Source organism: Prinia subflava, chromosome 21 (assembly GCF_021018805.1).
Source record: "Prinia subflava isolate CZ2003 ecotype Zambia chromosome 21, Cam_Psub_1.2, whole genome shotgun sequence".
NCBI lineage: Eukaryota > Metazoa > Chordata > Aves > Passeriformes > Cisticolidae > Prinia > Prinia subflava.
In genome coordinates, this window is record NC_086267.1 from 4,989,882 (window position 1) to 5,012,964 (window position 23,083).

Genomic DNA, 23,083 nt, shown 5'->3' on the forward strand with positions numbered 1-23,083 from the left:
GTGACGGATCCCACAGCCTCCTCGGATAATGCTTTCCCATCTTAGGATAAAATTCCTGCTGTTTTCCATCAAATGATTGACTCCTGATCCGGTGAGAAGCGCTCTTGGCAGGGTAATGTGGGATAATTCCCAGAATGACATTTTATCCAAGGGGTAAGAACAGGGTGAGCTTCATCTGGAGGTTTTACCCATCCAGGATCTTGGAAAAATCTCCTAAATCCAAATCCACACAGGTCTCTGCACCTGCCATCAGACAGAGTGGGCAGCACCACCTACAAATCACAGCTGGAGTTCCTCCTTCTTATTTGGATTTGCCTTCCTTTAATTATTATGTCCTTAAAACCCAATTCCAGCTCTCTGTTTAACTCCTAAGCATAATTTAAAAAAAAACTTTAAAACAAGAAAAAGAATCTTCTACATTCATCTGAGCTGCTTATTCTTTATATTAGAATATAAATAATATCATTATTATTTATACTGAAATTGGGGGATGGAAGTATAACCACCTGCCAAAAGAAACCCAAACAAATGAACAACAAAAAAACCCCAACAAAATACAATCAAATAATCAAATTATATCTAAATAATCAACCTAGATCTAAATTTCCCATTAAATCAACAGAAAATTTCTGCCAAAAAGGAAACAAAATGGGGGTAAAACTAAATTATTTTTTATTAGGAAATTTAGAATTTCTTAGGTAGATACTAATAGAAAGGCTGAGAGAGCCTTGTGCAAGGGTGCCCAGAACCTGAATGTGCACAGGGGCCCAAAATTGCCCAAAACAACCCCAAAACAGGCCCAGCATGGCAGCAGCACCAGCACAGGGAGAACTCCCTCATCTGACTTCATTAATCCAACTCTTGCTCGTGTATCAAAGTGCAGCACGTTTTCTTGTAAAAATGATTAAGCTGCTAATTAAGCTGTTTATAACTTGTTTCCCTGGTTGCTAATGATAATTAACATGCAAATTAGCTGAGGGAAGAAAGGCACAGGGGTCCTCAGTTCATTACCAAGTTAATTACTGTTTGCATACTTAAACATAACAGTTATAAATGGTGGCATTTAATGTAATGGCCAAGATGATAATTATACCAACGACATTTTGAAAAGTCATTTCACTCTGTGCTATTTTTCTGGGTGATTGATGTTGCCATGGCTGGCTGATAAACTTACTGCAGGCCCAGATGACTTGGAAACAGCAGAACCAAACAAGTTATCCCTTAACAACATCCCCTTATCCCTGTTTGTTTGGAGAGCAGGGAAGGAATGAGGGGGAACAGGAGCAGAAAGCTTCAATATTAACAGAGGAGGGATAAAGTGGGCTGGTTAACAGTGTTTAATTTCAGCTGGCAACATCAACAGCTTCCCTTTTTTATCCCTCATGGTCTGTTATTCCAAATTTCAGCAGTGCTGGGAGTCCCTTCTGAGGCTCAGCCCATCGAACTCGTCACTGTCCTCACCTCAAATGCCTCTATCCTAAATAAACATGATAAATAACACATCACACCACAGAAATGTGATGACTTTGTCACTTTGCACTGGGAAGAACAGAAGCAGAGGGCATGGCTGGTTTGTTTGTGGGGGTTTTTTTGTTGGTTTTTTGGGAGGGGGGGGTTGTGGGGTTTTTTGGATTTTTTTGTTTTTGTTTTTGTTTTTTTTGTGGGTTTTTTTTTGGGGGTTTTTTTGGTGGTTTTTTTTTGTGGTTTTTTTTGTTTGTTTGTTTTGTTTTTTGTTTTTTGTGTGTTTTTTTTTGTTTTTTTGTTTTTTCTTGAGTGCCCCTTGCTTGGCATATTGAGGAATTTGTTCAAACAATCCCGTTCCAATGTCCCTCACTGGACACAGAGGTGCTGAGCCAGATAGAAAATCAGCCTAATTATGAGGGTGGGAAGTCTGGGATGTTGGAGTGTTTGGATATCCAGAGGCAGGTCCTGGTCCCCGATCACACATGGCCCAACTGTTCCTGATTTCAGCACTTTCCACCTTGAAAATCCTGGACTTGCAAAGCCAGGCTGGGAAATTCCCGTGGAATAACTCAGAGCAGGAAAGGACAAGATTACAGGGGGTGAATTTTGTAGTACTCAGCCAGATCCTGACTGACTGGGTCAGAGTATAAAATTACCAGGCTAAAACTTCTCTGGCCTGGGCCACCTTCCACCCACATGTTTGAGAGCTCTCTTAAACACCAATTTAATGACTGACGTGGCACTCAGAGCTTTGGTCCAGGTAACAAAGTGGTGATCAGTCACAGGCTGGATTTGATGATCTTGGAAACTTTTTCCAACCTCAGAACTCTGATTTCAGCTGGAAATTTCTACCCTAGGGCCTTTGCATCAGAGGATGCAGCATCAGAGGGGAAGGCAGGTGCGGAACATCCTAAGGGAACACCATGAACATCATAAGGGAACTTTTTATTCCAAGTTTGGCACTCCTATCTTGCTGTGGAATTGGCAGATCCACTTCCCTGCCTCACATTGCAGAACTCCCAGCACTGAGAGAGGAGAACTGATTAAATTCTGCAACTGCAGAACCCCAGAGCCACAGCCCAGACAGCCACTGAGACAGCAAAGTCTGCGTGTGGTGACCTCTGGGTGCTTTCTGCTGTCACTGCTTTAATCTCCAGAACATAAACAAAGGGATTATTCCTTTTCCTAATGGAACAACCACACTTTTCTTGTAATCTCACTCAAGTGCATCTTAATCCTGCTCTTTATCAGAGATCCCTGCAATCCTTTGCATTGTCATTCTTATTGGGTGAGCAGAGATGAAAATAGTCCAGTGCATGCAGACATCACCTTGGCTTTCTGTGCCCACACACCTTCATGAACTCAGCAGGTTGTGATTATCTGCTGAGCAGAAAAGTTTGACCAAAGAGCTGCCTAATGTATTCTAAAATAGGATTTTAAGTCCTGGAGAAAAGGAGGTTATGGGGGAATCTTCTTTCTCCCCAACTGCCTGACAGGAGGGGTGTCAGGCTCTGCTCTCAGGGAAAAAGGGACAGGATGAGCCCCAAGCTGTGCCAGAGGAGGCTCAGGTTGGACATCAGAGGAATTTCTCCATGGAAAGGGCGCTCAGGCCTTGGCAGGGGCTGCCCAGGGAGGTTTGGAGTGCCCATCCCTGGAGGTGTCCAAGGAAGGCCTGGAGGTGGCACTCAGGGCTCTGGGCTGGGGACAAGGTGGGGATTGGGAATAGGTTGGACTCTGATCCTGGAGGTCTTTTCCAAGATCAATGATTCTGTGATAAAAACAGCACTCAACGACTGAAAACATCCTGAAAATGAATATTTCTTACCAGACTGCATTAGGAAAGAGATCTGTCACCGACAACCCTTAGAGGTCTCCATTTGAGCTCTGCTGGGACCCAAAGGAACAGCAGCAGCCGTGGGGACATGGGGACACCATGCCAGGGCAGCAAATTCCCTCCTCAGGAGAAGGAGATCCTGCCTCAGGCTGACAACAGAGCTCCTGGCAGCTCAGCTCTCCCAACAGACTGAGGGCGTGGAACTAAAGATGCCCCGGGATGAAATTTCATCGTGTGGCTTCACACACCAGCAGAGCTCCTCGGCTTCAGTGGGGAGGGCACCCGCTCACCCAGCCTGCATCATTTAGGACAAACACCTTCATTCCCCAGCCTGGATGTTTGCACCAGCCTGAAGAGAGCAGAATTCGGTGTCTGCTCTCCAGTCCAGGTACAGCTCAGAGTGAAAAATAGTCATCAAATAAATCAAAGATTTTTTTTACATTATTAATACCCCACCCCATTATGTTCCTTTCTGTCAAAGAGAGGTCATCCTCCTTTCAAGCCAAGTTTTCAACCCCAAAATGCTGGTTTGTCAGCCTCAGTCCTAGCTACATTTACTGCCAGAAGAGAAAGGACTTGTTACACTGCAGGAACTGAGAGCTTTTAAAAGAAAGAAGTGCAAGATTTCTCAGCCCTGTCTCTGATGTGTTTGTGCACCTCCTGCTCTGCAAAGCAGGAAAAACAGTTTGCAAACTTGTTCTGTATTTTACTCCCTCCCCACCCACCTCCCTTTAAAAATTCATCAGTAATCAGAGACATCCCGAGGATCTGTTGTAGTAGAGTTACTATTTAATGAGTGTGTAGCAGACTTAATATTTAATGTTTAGATGGACATCTCCACAATTTCCCTCCCTCTCCTGTGTTTTTATGATCCTTTTAGGAAAGGACCTGGTCTTATCTACCCCACAGGACACACAGCAAATTGTCTGGAGGCTTGAGAAGAACTTTTAGGTCTTCAAGAGACATTGCTGGTTCCACCTTTTACAACAACATGCTTAAACACTCACACTCTCAGGGGTCACACTGGGCACAGAGAAATATTCTTGTTTTCCACTGAGCTCCTTAGATGTTGCTCCTCTTATTCCTTCAAGGTCCAGAGTTAGGAACCCAAATTGATTTGTTTGATACACGACATAAAATTGGTTGTGTTTTCCTCACCTAAAGTCAATAAATTAACGATTCATGAGGCCGCTGCCTGTTTGGCCAAGCACAGCATCCCCTAAACCATCCACGCACAGCAGGAGCACACGGGATCCTTACCCAGGCCAGCCTTTTTCAGCTGGAAATGATGGATGGAGGGCAATGCCATCCTCACGTTCTCTGCATCTACGGGGCAAAACGTGGCTGGAAGCAACTTCCAGCCCACTCAGTCATGCAGCAAAGTCAGATGATGGGTAATGATTTTTGCAGCCTGGACCAGGCTCTGTCAGAGGCTCCAGTCCCAATTTTATTCCCACAAGCTCTGCCTGAGCCTCCGAGGAGGGGCAGAGGCATTTGATCAACCCAGCTCCCCTTAATGTGATTTCTATTTCAGAACTGCTTCTGTTGTGCCCTTGAGTCTTTTCCTGGCAATATCACCTGTGGCCCGATGTGACAGCAATGCTAAATTATATCTTGATGGCTAATTAGGGTAATTAAAGTGAAAGTAATCAAATCATCGTAATGGGCAAACTCTTAATAAAATGTAAAAAAAACTCTATCCATCATAGAGGGGTTTTTTGTACTCTTTTGAATGTCAAAAAATGTGGAGAAAGAAAGAGTTGCACTTCAGAGTGGCCCTGACTTAAAGGGACATCTTCAGGCTAAACATTCCTAAAAGCACAGTTGATCTACTGCTAAAAACACTCTAGTTGTTATGAGTTATCATAAGAGTTATGATTTAAAAATAAGGGTTATTATTTAAAAGATAAGGGTTATTATTTAAAGAGTAGGAGTAGTTATTAAAAATTAGGATTACTATTAAAAATAACATTTATAATTAAAAAATAAGGCTTATTAATAAAAAATAAGGTTAAAAGTTTAGGCTGCATCACATCAGTTTGCTGGTGTAAGAAATTCCGTGTATCTTGTCCTGCTGAGGGTCATGATCTGGGTTGGTTTCCTGAGGGTGATGGGGATCCCTTCTCCAAAGTGAGGGGGATCCTTTCCTCAAGGTAAGGGTGATCCTTTCCCCAAGGTGATGGGGATCCTTTCCCAAGATGATGAGGATCTCTTCTCCAAAGTGAGGGGGATCCTATCCCCGAGGTTAGGGGGATCCTTTCCCCAAGGTGATGGGGATCTCTTTCCCCAAATTGATGGAGATTCTTTCCCAAGGTGAGGGGGATCCTATCCCCAAGGTGGGAGGGATCCTTTCCCCAGGGTCATAGGGATCCTTTCTCCAAGGTGAGGGGGATCCTATCCCCAAAGTGATGGGAATCCTTTGTCTAAAGTGATGGGGATCCTTTCCTCAAGGTGAGTGGAATCCTGTCCCCGAGGTGAGGGGGATCCTTTCCCCAAGGTGATGGGGATCCCTTCTCCAAAGTGAGGGAGATCCTTCCCTCCAGGTGAGGGGGATCCTTTCCCCAGGGTGAGTGGAATCCTTTCCCCAAAGCAATGGGGATCCTTTCCCCGGGGTGAGGGATCATTTCTGTCAGATGAGTGGAATCCTTTCCCCAAAGCGATGGGGATCCTTTCCCCAGGGTGAGGGATCATTTCTGTCAGATGAGGGGGATCCTTGCCCTGGCCATGCCCTGAGCATCCCGCCGGTCCCTCGGGATGAGCAGGGAGCAGCGCAGGCACGGTCCCCGTGCCGGTCTCCGCCCCGCGAACACCGGGCAGTGTTTGCGGTCTCCAGGCAACACAGCGCCCTCTTCTCCCTCCCTCCTTTTCTCCTTCCTTTCCTCCATCCCTCCCGTGCCTCCCGTCCCGGGCTCGTCCCCTCTCAGGTGTCCGCGCTCCCCCCGCACCTGCGGGGCCGGGCCCAGGTGAGCGGGATGAGCTGCAGGAGCCTGGTCCGTCCCGCTGGGTGGAAGAGAGCGGAGTTTGTCCTCCTTTCTCCACGCCAAGGGAAAAGGTAAGGGCTGGACGAGGCATCAAGGTGTGGCTCTGTCTCCTCCGTGTCCCCCACCAGCGGCGACATTTGATTAAAGATTTATCAAATGGGTGTCCCAGCCTCATTCCATGGGCAGGGAACGCTCCCTGGGGGCTGTGGGTGCTTTCCTATCTGTCTGGGCACTGTGACCCTCTGTTTCTCCTCCCAGAAGCCTGGCAGTGACCAAACTCTGGCTTTTCACAGCACCTGGGCTTGCTGGCATCTGGCATTTGAAAAGCTGCTCCCTCCAAGCAGAAAAAACTTGTGTTCCAGAGCTCCTCATGGCTGATTTTCTGCTAAAATTCTGTACCATGGTCCCACATGGCTGTTTTTCTGTCAAACCTGTTCTCCACGGCTCCTCACTGATGTTTTTCTGGCAAACCTTTCTCTACAGCCCCTCATGGCTGATTTTCTGCTAAAACTCATCTCCACAGTCCCTCTCTGCCGATTTTCTGCTAAAACTCTGCTCCATAGCCCACTGTTACTGATTCTCTATCAAACCTCTACTCCACAGCCCCTCACTGCCATTTTTGTGCTAAAATTCTGCTCCACAGCCCCTCACAGCTGATTTTCTGCTAAAACTCATCTCCACAGCCTCTCACTGCTGAATTTCTGCTAAAACCTTCCTCCACAGCCCCTCACAGCTGATTTTCTGTCAAACCCTTCTCCACAGCCCCTCACAGCTGATTTTCTGTCAAACCCTTCTCCACAGCCCCTCACAGCTGATTTTCTGTCAAACCCTTCTCCACAGCCCCTCATTTCTGTTTTACAGGCCGCGTTCCTCCGGTGATGCCGCCGGGTGAGCACAGGAAATGTCACCCGAGGACCTCTCCGCCCTGCTCTGTGGGGAAGGCGACGAGCGCCTCTCCCAGCAGGAATTTCCAGCAGCCACTGCTTTTTACCTGGCTGCCTTCAGCTGCTCTGCCCCCACGGCGGTGCAGAGAGTGAACTCGCTGTGCCGCGGGCCCTGGGAGCGCGTGGTGGCCACGCTGGAGGCCTGGTGCACCGGCCGGGGGGACATCCCCAGGATCCAGAGCAGGAACCTGGCCGCCGTGTCCCTCAGCGTGGGCATAGCCGCGGTTTTCCTCTCCACCCTGCTCCCCAGCAGCGTGGCGGCCTCGGTGTACGAGCTGGAGGCCCTGCTGCAGCGCGGGCGATGGGAGGAGGTGGTGAACAAATCCAATCTCCTGCTGGAGGCTGATCCCAAGGCTTCCATGGAGCTGCTGCTGCTGAGGGCGCTGGCGCGGGTGCTCTCAGGGACACAGGCTGGCGAGGGAATCCTGGATTACGTCCAGGCCTTTGTGCTGCACCGAACCGAGGCGGCAGCCTACGTGTGCAGCAGGCAAAGGGAGCACCTGCCCCGCGTGGTGCAGGCGTTCTGTGATCACCTCTCAGGGTGGCAGGGGGAGAGCCCAGGCTGTGGCTCCTCGGAGCAGTGGCTGGGGGATTGCTACGGGTTCCTGGCTGCCGTGGCTCCGGGGCATCCCTGGGTGTGCAGGGCGCGGGCAGCTCACCTCCTCAAAACAGGGCACTTTCAGGAGTGCGTGGCTGCTTGCACCAAAGCCCTCGAGGGCTTCTCAGCTGAGGATCTCAGGGGTGAGGATGTTCTGGCTCTGCTCCTGGAACGCGCTGCTGGGTATTTCTTCCTGGGCGGGTGGACGCAGGAAATGATGCAGGATTTAGCAGCGGCCTTTGCAGCAGACCCTGCCTGGGCGATGAAACGCTTTGAAGAGCTTTTCTCACCCTGTGACGCTGAGAAGATCGAGGAGCAGGCCAGAGCTGCCCTGGAGGGGAGGTTTGCAGCGTACAGGGAGGCTGTGCGTGCTCGGGCTGAGCTCAGGGGCAGCTGTGGCACGGAGCTGCTCCCTCCTGTCATCCAGACAATCCAGCTGCTCCTGCACATCTGCCCAGGGTCCAGCCGGGAGCTCCGTGTCCGCCTGGCAGATTGTCACCTCCTGCAGGGACAGCCCGGGGCCGCCCTGGAGATGTGTGAGCAGCTGCTGGCAGCAGAGCAGAGCACGTACCACAACACCCTGCTGGCACTGCGAGGCTTCTGCTCCCTCCACGCCCAGGACCACCACGGAGCCCTGCAGGACTTCCAGAGGGTCATCGAGGACGATTCCCCACATCCCAGCAGCTGCATCAAAGCCCTGTGTGGCCGTGGGCTGATCCGCATTTCTGGTGGCAGCAATTACTTGACAGCCCTGGATTATATCACAGCTTGCCAGCTAAAGCTGGAAGAAACCATCTTCACCATCAAGTCCTACGTGCCGTGGAACCAGAGGGGGTTGCTGCTGAAAGTCCTCCAGGAGGAGGGACAGATGATGCTCCAGAAGAAGAGGTACCCGGGAGGCAGCTCAGGTTCCTTTCAGAAAAAGCAAACAGGGCTGTGCACATTCCTAATCTTGAAGGTGTTTTGTTTTGTTTTGTTGGCTTTTTTTTTCCCCCTCCAGAGATGCCCCTGGGGTTTTCCAGCTGGCTTCTCTCCTGGTGGAGCTGGACAGCTCTGACGAGGCGTCCCGGATCCTGTGTGCTGATGCTCTGTACCAGATGGGCCGAGGGGAAGAAGCCCACAAGATGCTGTCACTGGCCCTCTCCAGAAACCCCCAGAGAGCTCCTGTGCTGGCCAGGCTGGCCCTGCTGCAGCTCAGGAGAGGCTTTGTGCACGATGGCAACCAGGTAAGGAGCACCAGGGAAACCTCATCCTCGGGGTCATTCCCTCCTCAACACCAGGTTTGCCAGATTTGTCCCAAACTGCAGTGATATTACAGATTAATCCCCGTGTTCAGTGGTTTGGGTGAATTTCCCCTTTTATAACTAAATTTTGCTGTCAGGAGCTCCCTGAATAGCATCAGGGAGAGCTGTGACACCATGGAGCCCACGTGCAGAACCCCTGGAAGAGCTTTGAAGGTGTAAATACAGGGCTGATATTGCCATAAAATCATAGGATCACAGGGATTTGTGTCCAAAAAGGCCACACAAGGACTCACAGCTAAATCCAGCTCATTCCTCACATGCTTTTTCATGGCATTTCTCAGCACCTTCACCAGGCACAGCATCCTGTCCCTGGGGACAACATTATGGGATTGGGAATGTTCCCTTAGAGAAAAGAAGGCACAAGTGTCACATTCCTGATTATCCCAATGAAGCTTTGGAGAAGAAAGACACAAAACTCCAATATCAGTCTGCAGTTTTCTTTCTCCAATGTTGATAAATATTGCTTGAAACCCTGAAAGCCATTCCAGCAAGTTGGTTCTCCTACCCGGGATTACAAAGCTGAATTCCCAGGCTCTGCCATCAGAGGGAACTATTGTATTTTTTTAAAAATGCCATATAAATTCTGCTAACCGGTAAGGAGAAAGGTGTTATTGTCAGCACTTCACTATTCCCTGTAAAAAATAAAAGTTTGCTGCCTTTGGGAAGGCTGTTAATGAAGGGTGTGGCTTAATTAGGGTGCTGCCCTTGGAAGCTGGATTTCCATCTGCAGCTTCTGCTGCAAGTTCTACATGGAACATCCCAAAATTTCTCTTCAAAATGTTTTTATCCCACCTGCCTGTCAGATGCCAAACACTTTTATCTATTAATAAAATAAAGTTATTAATTCAAGGGATGTGTCTGGTACATCAGGATAACTTTGTTCTTGTCCAGGCTTCTCTGGCTTAGATTTGAATATCCAGTCTCTGCTGAGCACTGTAAAAACCTTTTTTTAATTCATTTTCATCAGAAATGCAGTAAAAGAAGTGCTTGCTGAGGCAAAGATACCAAAGCCCAGACAGGATTCTTTTCCAGAAGGACAGTAGTTCGTGGGTTTGAATTCTTGCTTTTCCCAGATTCCCAATAACAATATTAAAATAAGTTACAGCACTTCCCTAATTTTCCATTAATTCACTGGGTTTGATTTGGCAGTCAGAAGGGTCACTGGAATCCTTGTGTTCCACAGGAACATTCTCTTTTTTGGGCAATCATCCTGTATTTATAAAAACACTCCACTGCCAATGTGGAGCAGATGCTGCCCAAAACAAAGCAGGCAGCACCAGGTATTTGCCCAGAATTATTTCCACAGCTACAGTGGTGGTGAGGAAAGATAAGAATTCCTGTTTTCTCCAGCCTGCATTCACACCAGGGCCAGCTGAGGAGATAAACCAGGGAGATTTGTGGTCCTGGGCCAGCTGAAGCCCCAGGGAGAGGTGAGGAAGCTGGGGAAGGGCACAATGGTCTCACACACAACCTCACATCTCATCCAGCTCTTTCTCCACTGCCTTCTCCTCTCCCATCCCTAAGCTGCTGAAGAGACTGATCAGAATTGGAGACTCCTCGTGCCTCCTGCCAGTCCTGGACATTTTCCAGGACGAGGATCGGAGGCTGCTGCAGAGCCACTGCCGCTGGCGAGCCCTGGCCATCCTGCAGGGCACACAGGAGGGTGCTGCCATCAAAGAGGCCATTGCCCACCTGTCCTTTGCCATCCTAGCTGCAGGTAGGACACCAGGGTCCTAAAGGGAATCACGAGGGTGGGACAGGATGTCCAGGTGTCCTTTGTCACCTCCCCGGTGAGGGCTGACACGGCAGGTTCACCTGGGCCATGATGTGGTGTAGTTAAACAATGAGGAAATCAATTTTAAATTCCTTGAAATGGGTTCTGCCCCTTTTCTTCACCCAGTGCAAAGAAGTGAATGCAGCCCCTCACACATTTCACTGTCCCAGCTTTCCCTCAGGGGAGAGACCAGGCTGACATGGAAACGCTTCTGGCGTGTTCCAAGTAAAACCATGTTTGTATGGAAATCTGCCTTTCACTCTGAGCAAATGTTATGACAGCAGCACAGAGAAGAAGAGAGACTGGCTCGTGGAAATGGAATAAAAACCCTGTTAATTGCTTGGAGATGGTTCCATTTCACAGCCCGTGCATTCCAGCTTATCAGCTCCCCACCTGCTAGAACAGATGCTTGTTAAGAAACAGATATTGTCTTTAGAGGAGCCAACTGGGAGAGCTCCAGAGTGATAATAATCTTTGGTACAGAAGTTTTGGAACAAATCAGGGGGGAGTAAAAGCCTCATTACTGCAGAGGAATTGCTTGGAGCCTGTCTGCTGGCTGATATCTGCAGGCAGCTGCGTTTGCTGACCTCCCTATGAAAACATATTTCCAGTGGCACCGATGATTCATCATCCAATATTGGATGCCACAGTTATTGATTGCAACCCTGGGCATGTTAAGATCCTTATTGAAATTGCCTTGGAAGGAAGGGATATATGGATGGCAGGGAGAAAAATGCTCTGCAGGCAGGGAGTGGAGGGACCAGGATTTTCACTGACAACTCTATGTGTTTATTTGGGCAGCAGAGAAAGCAGAGGAAAAGGAAAAGAAAAAAAAAAAAAAAAAAAAAAAAGAAGCAGCTCAGTATCACAAATCCCAGTGCATATTAATTCTGGCAGAGAATTAGTCAGTCCCATCTGGGTAATTCATTTATCCAAAACAATGTGTACCTTCCCTGCCCGTGGCAGGGGGCTGGGGATTCTTTAAGGTCCCTTCCAACCCAAACTATTCTGTGATTCTGAGCCCACTTTATTGAAACAGCCAAATGGTTTCGTGCCTCCACTCTCACACAGCCCCAGATCTCCCTCTTAGGGCTTTCCCTCTCACTCCTGCTGTTCCCACTCCAACCTGACACGGATTCTTTTTTCCTTTCAACTCATGGCTCACAACACGTGGTAGGAATTCCACTTGCAGCGAAAATAAAGGAAGCTTCCACTCAAGCAAGCTCTCACTGTGCTTCATCCTGAGGTGTCCTCAGGCCAAGTGGAGTTTTTTTTTTGTACTCCCTGTGGGTATCCTTGCAGTAACCGTGGCTGCATCCCTGTCCTGCAGGTGGTTATGCTGAGGATTGTCTCCTCGCCAGGGCCCGATGCTACGGGCGCCTGGGGCAGATGAAAACGGCGATTTTTGATTTTAATGCTGTCCTGAAGGAGGACCCCAGGAATGTGCAAGCTCTGAGCGGCCGAGGGTTTGTTCACCTCGCTCTGAGGCAGCAGAAGGTACTGTCCGTGTGGGGCTTTGCTGATTTTTCTGAGGGTGTTGAACAATGTGAGTGTAAAGCATCACGGAATTTGTTGTGGAATCAGTGAAATCAGGAGTTTCTCACAGAATCTGGGCAGTGAAAGGCTCTGGCTTTGGCTGGGTGTGTGAACAGCCCACTTGAGGTTACTCATTTTCTTTCCCAAGCCTAGAGACAGGAAGACTAAACCTTGGCCATTATTTTCTGTGATAACCCAAGGAGTTTAAAAGACTTTGCAAACACTCCTTCTGCCTTTATGACCTATCAGCTTTGAAAATGGAAAAATTGCAGCACAAGGACAGGGAAGAGCCAAGTCCTTCCATGGTTCACCAGAGAACAGAAAGCAGCTGAAAGAGCAAATGATCAATACTTAATTATTGCTTCCATTTCTTTCCTTGGTGTTGTTTTTCCACAGGAGGCAGTGCAAGATCTGATCTCAGCCCTGAAGGTGGAGGCAGGAGCAGTGATCCCAGCAATCCTGTCCTTGAAGCCTGAAGCCCAAGGCTTGGTCACTGGGTGGCTCCTCCAGCATGGCAGGGCTGCCCTCACCGAGCTCGTGGCCACCAAAGAGCTCCCAGGAGGAGAAACCCTTGGGGACCTTCTCAGGATGGCAAAAGCACTGACCAAAATCTGCAGGGCTGCACAACATCACATCTTCTACGCCGATGTTTTGATGGCAAATGGTGAGTGCCAGTCCTTCAGCAGAGCTGGGCATGCCTGGTGAACGAGCAGAAAATGGATAGAAGGGAATATTAAATGTTAAGAGTGGTGCTGGATGGTTCTGGATAAATGCTGGATGGTTCTGGATAAATGCTGGGTGGCGCTGGATAATGCTGGACAGTTCTGGATGGTTCTGGATAATGCTGGGTGGTGCTGGATGGTGCTGGATAAATGCTGGGTGGTGCTGGATGGTGCTGGATAATGCTGGACAGTTCTGGATGGTGCTGGATAAATGCTGGGTGGTGCTGGATAAATGCTGGGTGGTTCTGGATGGTGCTGGATAATGCTGGACAGTTCTGGATGGTGCTGGATAATGTTGGACAATTCTGGATGGTGCTGGATAATGCTGGATGGTGCTGGATAATGTTGGACAGTTCTGGATGGTGCTGGATAATGTTGGACAGTTCTGGATGGTACTGGATAATGCTGGACTGTTCTGGATGGTGCTTCTCAAGAGAAGTTTGAAAACATTTTGGCACAGGCTATGACGTAATTAACACCGTTAGATGTGGCCTGGCTGCCTGAACCCCTGAACCTTGCTGAGGTTTCTCGGTGCCTTCCTCCCCCTGGGATGGGTTATGGAGTTTGTGCTGGTGTTCCCCTGCAGGAAGGCACCAAGAGGCCCTCAAGCACCTGCAGGAAGCCTTTGGCCCCTGTCCTGCTGAGGACTTTGCCAGGGCTCGCTTGGCCGTGCTGCAGCTGCAGAGCAGGAGCGTGGCAGGGGCAGCTGCCCCGCTCAGTGTCCTGGCCAGGAGAGATGAGAAGGACCTGGCTTTTCTCCTCAGCTTCGTAGACACCAAGCAACAGCAGCACCTCGCTCAGGTACAGCCCTTTCCTTTGATCCCACATCTATGGATTTAGTGGGGAAGGAATTGGGAAGTGAAATTGGGGTTGGAGGGATTTGTCTCTGCCTTGAGAAGGGTGTGGGAAGAGTTTTTATTGGGCACAAATTGGATTTTCCTCCAGCCAGCTCAGGGAGCTGGAGCCAAACTTCTTCCACTGCAGTGACCTTGATGAGTCTCTGATAATCCATCAGTGCCAGGTCTGAGCACTGGGGATTCCTTTTTGGTTTCCCCGGCACAATTCTCATCCCTGGTGATGCCCACACTGAAATTCAGGGGGTGTGAGGGGCTGTAGGTAGGAATTTAACAGATCATTGCTGATTGTTGTAGTCTGGGGGATACGTGGGGCTCATGGAGGGCTCCTGGGGAAGGGGCATTCATGTTTTGTTCATTTTCTTGGTTAAATTACGCTGAATATTTCAACTGAATATTTAAATTAATTTCACATTAAGTGCTTCCATCCTTCTTGCTCTTTTGTGCAACATTTAGGATTTTTAATATGTTCATATTTTTGTAAAAGGAAAGGCTTTGAGGCTGGTTCTCTTAGCTAAAACTGACACAACAATGTCACATAGCTCTGATCCCCCCAAGCATTTATTAATCAGCATTTTTTCATGTTTCTCCCCCAAAGTACACCCAGAAAGTATCTCCAATAATAAGACAGGAGAAGGTCAGATTGATGGCAAGGAGTTTTAACACTCAGCCAAGCATCTGCAATTCTGATTACCCAGAAGCTCTGTGTTCTGAGAATCAGTTTGCTTCCTTTTATTCAATTTGTTGCTGGTGTGCACCCTGGTGAGAAGCTATATTGTTATGCTCTCTCCCAGGTTATAATACAAACAACATGCTGATATCCTTAATGCAGCAAGAGGAGCCCTTGGAATGTATTTGAACAGAACAGCAGGAGGATATAAGTAAACAAGTATTAATTTACCAGTCCCCAGACATGGCCCATTACAGAGAAAAGAGCCCCTCTCTTCTAAATAATGTAAAAAGTTCGGTCTTAGGGGGAAGAGTTGGAAGATTTCAGAGGCAATTTGCAATCTTCCACTTTAGAAAGTTGATAAAGGAACAATTGAGGCTGTGGCTGGGGAGGCCCTAAGGGGGTGTCTGTAAATGAAGACACATTTTACACTGAATTTCCCCTGCTGCCACATCTCCCCTTCTGTGGGGGTCTCACAGCCCTTCCTGAGGCAGCACAGGAGGGATGTTCTCTGTTGTCAACAAGACCAGAAAAATGAGAAGAAAAAAACCAAATTAATATTTGTATCACTTATACTCCACTGACATGTGAGAAGCCACTGGTGCCACAGGTGAGTGAAGCCTTTAAAATGGGAGAGAAACTTGTTTCTGTCTCTTTTTGGCAGCTGTGTCTGAAACAAAACCCCTCACTGTGGCTTATTTATCATGAGAGATTCCTCTGCTTGTGACAAGAGGTGTGACCAGGCTGATTTCAAAACTGGAGCACAATACAAGAGTTGGAAGTTTAAAAAGAAAACTCTTTCATCTCGTGCTTTTGTTCAGCTACTTAATGCTTGAACTCAAACACCTGGGCGTTTTTAGATTTATTTTGTGACCAGGGGAGGAGTGTGTGCTCTCTGGGGTGGGGAGGGAATTGTTTCATCCACCTGCCCATTGTCTCAAAGGATTTCCCAGCAGCACTTCCTTTTGGCTGCAAGGTTATTCTGGTTTGTGAAAGGAAGATCTCAGTAAAAACAAAATTTAGAAAGCTTACAGACAGAATTAGTGCTAAAATTCCCAATGATGGCCTGACTTTGCCAGGGTTCCTACCCTGGGAGAGGGAGTTTGCTGTGTTCCTGAATTTCCCAGGTAGGAAAAGGAAGAGTTCAGAGTTCACACCCAGTCTCAGCACTCCAGCACAAAAGCATCTCTGCCATATTGTTTTTTTGAGTATTTGGAATTACAGGCATTTTAAAACCGTGTCATCATTATCCTGGAGCCAGGTCTGAAGAGTTAAAAATAGCTCTCCATAAGCTGAATAGGAAAGGGTGGAGGAAGGAGAGAGCTCCTTGATGTACTCTTTTTTTTCATGGAAAACAAAGCAATAAAATTCTCCCATTATTTATAGTGGAAGGGGTCCCATGCTGAGAAATTTGTAAACAACTGGGAGAGCCCCATGGGAATAGGAATCTGAAAGATTTATTAAGATGCAAAAGGTCAGAGGAAGGGAGTTTGCTTGCTGCTCGTGCAGCTTCGACCCTTGGCTTTCCTAAGCCAGGGGTAAATGCACGACAGATCCTGGGGCTGCAGCTCCTGTGGATATCCAGATTCCTACAAAAAGGGTCTCCAAACCTACAGGGTCTGTGCCAGAATTAGGTGAAGCTGCCATTCCACACGTCCTTCATGTGCAGGTGGAGAAGGGAAGACTTGCTCCAAGCTCTTCTGGAAACACCCGACCCTCTCTCAAAGCTCAGAGTTTATCATTCCATCCACTGGATTTACTGCTCAAGGACTCACCCTTGGCCATAATTCCATGCCCAGTAAACTCCTCACTCTTTTTCTTTCTAAGGAATTAAGCCTTGGTCATATCCCTAGGGACTGGAACCAAAATGCCACCAAAATATGTGTATGTTCAGTCCTTTACACCAGTGAGGTGAATGGATGGAAAAAAAGGGACACAGAGACCTAATCCACAAACCCCAGGATCCAGTCATGGCCCTTTCCAGGTGGCACCTGAATTATTTCAGTCTGGAAGCCAAAATCCAACTTTTAGTGACAAGTTGGACTCGAGTTCTCCTGGAATGCACTCCACAGGTTTTCCTGCCCTTCCAGGCCACCTGCAATGAGGCTGGTGACAAAAATGCTTCTCCAAGGGCGGGTGCAGGGAGCAGCTGAACTCAGCTGTGCCGTGTCCTTCTGGCTTCCTTTGCCTTCTTTCCTGAGCCTGGTTTTCATCTTTGTCTCTGCTATGAGATGTTGTGCAAGTTGCTGATTAATCCTTCCCTGTCACACACCAAAAATGTCCCAGCTCAGGTCCCTAAAGTCAGGCAGAGCCAAAAGAGAATCCAGAGCTGCCCAAGCTTGCTCCATCAGCAAGGGTGAAAGGGAATCCTTTATTTTCAGATGGGATTTTTCCTCCAAGTGTGGCAGGAAAGGCAGAATCTCCTGGCTTGATTTGGGTACTCTTAGTGAAGCAGTCAAAGCAGTGGCTCAGTGAATAAATGCAATTTAAATTAATTAAATAAATTGCCTTTGGTGCTATAACCCCACATGCCCCAGGTTAGAGCACTGAAACCTCCAGCATCTGATTCAGCACTCAGCACAACAACAACAATTTTGTTCTTCTGCCTCTGAGACAACAAATGCACCTTGGAGGCTGAAAATGACAATTTAACTACACGAGCACAAGCTATCTTGATGAACTGCACTGCGTTTCTTGGAACAACGTGATCCAGAACTCTGGAATTTCTAGGGGGAAAAAACACCTTCTCCTGCCAGGATGCTCCTCCTGCAATTCCACCTCGAGCCCTCGTTAAATTCCTGCCACGGAGGGGCCTCTTGCCTTGAGGAGTTTTCTTAAAAACGTTTCAAAGGACAAAGTAAATGTGCTGCTCTTTAAATGTACACCAGACATCCGAGATGGGTTTGGACAGGCTGCCTGAAAACTTAATGGCCAGGATTGTTAAAGCCAGGGCTTGACACCATTTGGGGAGAGGTCCTGTTGCTATTTCTCTGTCTGCAAGCTGAGAGACTCCTTTATAAATATCACTGTGTCAAGCAAAAAAAAAAAAATATATATATACATATATAATGTGCATTATAATGAAATAACTGAGAAGAATTCCTCCTAAACCATGAGGAGAGGCTAAATTATTTCATGCCACTGCTCTCAGATGAGGTGCTGGATATGCCCTGCAGTATTGATCCCTTTCCTGCAGGACCTGCTGTGCTCGGTCCTGGCAGACAGCAATCAATTCTAACCTCAGTCAGCCAAAATAAAAGGGGCACACAGAGAGCCTGGAGCCTGACCTGGCTGTTGAGTGTGGCTACTGAGACAGTGGCTGGGCTAGCTGGATTTCTGCATCCCCAAGCAGGAGTTACCCCATGAAATGAAGAGAATGGGAACATTTATCCTTTGCTTGAAGCCTCAGTTTGTTCGGCCCAGCCTTTTGTAAGCCTTGTTTATAACTCGAATATTCACTCTGCTGCAGCACGTTAAAAGCTTTATTTATTACCAATAAAGGGAAATAATGAGAAATCCATTTGAGGCAAATAGTTCTAATGGAGTTTTCTTCATTGACCTCCATGAACCTAAAAATTGTGTGGCTCTTTTGGCCTTCTTTATTTTCTCGTTGTTGTTTTTCCCTTCAGATGAGGGCAGAGAGTTCAAATTGCACTCAAGATTAACAATTAGCAAAGTCACCAGCTGGCCTTTTTTTTTCTACAGCTTAGGTAAGCTCCAGTAGAGACAAAAAAAAATCAGTTTTAGCACTTGCATTTGTGGGGCAGCACCTGGGGATGTTGGTCCAGGCAGCTTTTTGTTCACCATTCCTAAGGAATGTAAACAAATTCAGAATAAATCCTGGCAGACACACAGAGACAAAGGACTTCAGAAGCTCCTGAGAGATAACAGCAGTGCCCAGTGAGCCAAGAGTTTTATATCTTATCTGTATGCAAAAATACACCGATTATTAATTCTCCAGCTAGATGCAATTCCAACATTCGATAAAATAACGAAGATTTCTTAGTGTCTGTGTCTATGACCACTCCAGACTAGATATCCCCCTATTTTTTTTTTTTGTTTTACTGACTAACACGAATTACCTCTGTCCCCACAGGCAGCAGCCCAGGAGGGGAAGGTGCTGATGAAAAGCCACCACCACGAGCAGGCTCTGGGCTACCTCAGCCTGGCCGTGCTGGCCAGCAGGGACAGCCCCAGGCACCTGCGGCGCAGAGCTGCCTGCCTGGTGCACCTGAAAAAATACGAAAAGGCTCTGAAAGACATGGAAAAAGTGATGCAGGGGCACGGCTGTAACAGCCCAAAAACACGGGCTGGGGACCACTGCTGCCAGGGCTTCCTGCTGCTGGCCCTGGCTCAGGAGGAGGCAGCAGTGCAGCATTACATGCAAGCCCTGCAGCTGGACGAGCCCCTGGCCCTGGGCACCATCACTAACTGCCCTGGCAGGGAATCTTTAACCAAAACTTTTCACAAAATTGCACAATGTAACCTTGAAAAGCAGCGTTACGAAGAGGCCTGGAAAATCACAGACTGTGGGCTTAGAATTGATAAAAGTTCTGAGCTCCAGAAGCTGAAAGCAAGACTCAAAAGAGAGGCGTCGGGCTGTAGCATACATTGATTTCTCTGTTTGGGGATTTTCCAGTCTGATTGCTTTCTGGGAGGCTGCAAAATGAAGGAAAGATGAGAAAGATAAGAAAGATGAGAAGCTCATGATAAATATGCAACAGACGTGGCACTGAACATGGGACAGCAGAATTAGGAGTAGAAAGTTTGAGGCAGCAAAACAAAACTGACCAAGAGAGTGATGAGGGAAAAAAAGCAAATTGCAGCATTCAGGATTCCTTAAAAATATTGTGGATTATGTAAACTCCCCACTGTGAAAAAAACCCTTTTTTTTCTGGCTAAACAGGGAATTCTAACAGAGGGGTTCCAGTCCTACTGAAGGCAAACATTCAAATCACTCGCAGCTCATGAATAGTAATCGTGCATTTCCTAGCAAGTATTTGATGAGCTTTAACATGTACTGTTCAACCAATTGGCCTTATTTTTATGGGCCAGACAAAAGGATCAGTCAAGAGTATCTCCTGTAAGGTGTTTGTGAAGGATTTGTGTTCAACCCTCTCCTGCCCCACTCCTGGGTGAAGGATCTGCCCTGGTGGGAGTGCAGTGGGATGGGGCAGCACAAACACCAAATAAACTGCTCTGCTGCCCCAGGGAGCAGTGAAATCATTGATGAGGTGAAGGCTGAGACTCAGCAGAGATCAAACATCCATTCCAGGGACTCCTGCCCTGATACCCAGGGCACACAGGCAGCTCCACTCCAGGTTTCACCCTGTGTCTCCCTGTGGCAGGGCAGAGAACAGGGATCAGCTCTCCTCAGGGAGCTGCTGAATCCCATCCCTCACACTCCCGGGTGTTCCAGCCCCAGAGCCAGCCCTGCAGCTCATCCAGACGTGGTGATGCACAAGGAGGAGGCTGAGGCAGCATCCGAGATGGGGTTGCTCCCAGTGCTGCAGCGTTCCTTCCTCCTCCTCCTCCTCCTCCTCCTCCTCCTGCTCCCTGCTGGACAGCCCTTGGCAGGCTCAGGAGGGCTTGTCCTGCTGTTTTCCAGCTTTCAGGGAGATCCAGAGCAGTGCTGGGACATCCCTGGGGATTCACTGTGTGATGGGAGCCCTCAGCTCAGTCCAGACGCAGAAAGAACCCCAGAGCTGCAGCTCCTTTCTTTGTTTTGGCTGCTCCAAAGGAGCTGTCCCCATGTTTTTGGAGTGTGATAATATAACCATGGAGAAAAACAGAAACCACTGCTGAAAACAAAGATTAAAGCAGTGCTGAGGACTGCTCTGCTGCTTTGATTAGGATGAAAGGGAAGAGGGAGTATTCTCTTTTTTGTTGTGCTGTTGTCTCAAAGGCAACATTCCAGGGTGGAACTCCATTCAGCAGCCACGGGATCAACCCACAGCAATGGAACCCACCTGGAACCTTCCACCTTTTCCTCTTCTCTTCATGCTCCTTTTTTCTGCCCTAAGAGCACAGGTAAAACTGGGCTTCTTGCCCTTCAAATTCAATTTTAATCCTAGTGACACTGATGAGGATTTTTCCCCCTAATGGGCATCAAGATGCTGTTGGGAGAGCTTCTTTCCAAGCATGAAATTATATCCTTAAACAACTGTTGGCTCCATTTGCAAGCTGAAAAAAAGAAATTTGATCATGTTTTCCTTCAAGTAGTAACCAACAGACAGGAAATTCTCTGTCTCGACAAATTTTTGAGAGGTGGTTGTTTAGGGCTTTGGAATTTTTTCTGGAAGAGTTTCCATTATGTAAAAACAAGATATTTTTTCAGACCATGGAAAGCCCTGGGAAGACAATCCAGTTGTCCTGTCCCCCAGAGTAATATTCCCTCTGTTAGTCTGGAAGTTCGGGGCATTTTGGGCCTGGTTTTTTTGTATTCTCCTGGACAGAATGCATTTATTGCTCCTCAAGATATTTTTTTCATTAAAAATAAGGACCAGGCATCCCTGCAAGACTGCTAGAGAGTTATCCTGAGGAAAAATTCCTTTTCAGGTGACTGCCTGTTCCTCATGGCCTTAAGGAATGGCTGCTTCTCCCAGCAGCTCCTGACTCTTCCCACCAGCATTTTCACTGGTTTCTTTCATTTTCCTTGTCCTCTCTCTGTGCCCACTAAAGTCCTTTGTCTGTACCCAAGCTTCTGATTTGTTCTTTAATTCTCTGTTGTGTTCTACTCTGTCCCTGGAACCAGGTGAGCTTTAAAGTCCCTCCCAACCCAAACCTGTCCATAATCCATAATTCTATGATTAGATAAAACCCATTTTTAAACAAACAAACAACAACAACCGGTTCTACTTCTTCCAGATTGAAGGAAAAACCTGCAGTGATCATTTCTGTACCTTTTTCTTTAATGTTCAGCTGCAATTCCTGGGGATTGTGGAGCTGTCTCCCACTGCTTTGAGACCCTTCCCTCACCCCGTGCAAGCAGCCTAAGGCTGAATATTTACTAAAGGAACTTTATTGCTCCTTGTACAATGTGCTGTAGGACATACCTTCAAGGAATTCTGCTGTAAATGTCACACAACTGCGAAGAATTCAAATATATTTATATTAATCAAGATTAATGTAATCAAGAAGAAAATACGGCCTAATAAAAGATGAAACTGGATACCTGTTTGTAATCCAGCTTGCAGCTGCAGTCATTAATTAATTACAGCTTAAATAGCTGTTGTTTATTCAGCTCTGAGCTCTATACACTACCAACTATTTCTTTGCTCCCCATAAATCTTGTTCCTTTAAAGGATTCTGCAACCTTAATAACCGTGTTGCCCATCATCACCAGGTAATGAACAGTGAAAGAAAACTGTGAAATCATGGTTGAGAATGTTCCTGCACAAACAGTGCCCTGCCAGGCTTGCCCCTCTGAAGTATTCAACATTCCTTCTAAGTGTGTGAAAGGAAAATCAGATGTGAGAATATTTGCATCACAAACAGAGTTAGACAAGGGAAGTTTCCTGACCTCATGCTCCGCAGTCCAGCAGGCAAAGAACAGCTTAGAAATGATGGCAAAGTGTTTGGAATTAAATATTCCACTGGAAGCTTTTCCTTAGAGCTCAGGCTGAGCTAAACTTTGAGCTTTTGTGATCTCAGAAGGTTCAATTTCCTTTTAAACCCTATCACTCCCATTAATTTTTCCTATTCCACTTCTCCGTGTGCTCCCAGGTACTGAGGGAATCTAAACACACGAACCAACTTCTGCAGCTGCTTGGGAAGCTGACACACCTCCAGGGAATTCATCTTCCTGCCTTTCAGCTGAAGTTTTTGTGCCTCCCAGCTTCAGAGCGTGGTGGAAGCGTGGCTCTGGATCAGAGCCATGCAAACCTGGGAATTTAATGAGCTTCCCTGTGCCCAGTCCCCTTGGCTTGCAGGGCAGATGTTTCACTCTAATGACAGCTAATCTAAAAGCCATTTCTTTTACCATCATAACCCTGCAGAAGATTCACTGTTATCCTTGTGCTGCTGCTGCATCCAGCAGTTTCCAATTTGCCAGGGCTCCGAGGAGTCGCTGTCATCAGAAATTTCATGTGTTACATGAAATTATCACTGGCACTGGAGCCTGCCTTGGGAGTCTTGGCTGCTTCAGCTGCATTTCAGCCACGCTGGTCTGTGCTGGGCTCTGCTGCTTCACTCAGCCATTACTCAGTGGCACCTTAAGAAAAGTTCATTATTTAGGAGGCACAGCATTCCAGAGCTGTGGGATTCAGGAGACTCCTTCCCCTCCTGTTCCTGCTGTGGATTTCAGGAATGACTTTTCCATATCCATTTGTTCTGTCAGTGCTGCAGAGGCTGCACCTGCCCACAGGTGTGTACAGACAACCCTGGGCACAGCAGCAGGGGTT

At 47.6% G+C, this 23,083-nt stretch overlaps 1 protein-coding gene across 2 annotated transcripts; it reads left to right on the forward strand.

Moving 5' to 3' along the window:
* Window positions 1–6,127: 6,127 nt before the first annotated feature.
* TTC34 (tetratricopeptide repeat domain 34) lies at window positions 6,128–23,083 on the forward strand. Of its 2 annotated transcripts, none has more exons than XM_063417496.1 (8): window positions 6,128–6,350; window positions 7,141–8,709; window positions 8,822–9,047; window positions 10,650–10,842; window positions 12,230–12,396; window positions 12,832–13,099; window positions 13,744–13,958; window positions 18,778–23,083. In XM_063417496.1, the coding sequence occupies exons 2-8, from the start codon at window positions 7,181–7,183 to the stop codon at window positions 19,294–19,296; spliced, it is 3,117 nt and encodes a 1,038-aa protein (XP_063273566.1). In that variant the 5' UTR covers window positions 6,128–6,350; window positions 7,141–7,180; the 3' UTR covers window positions 19,297–23,083. The 2 variants fall into 2 exon arrangements, with proteins under 2 accessions (XP_063273566.1, XP_063273567.1); XM_063417497.1 differs by lacking the exon at window positions 18,778–23,083 and adding an exon at window positions 15,161–18,765.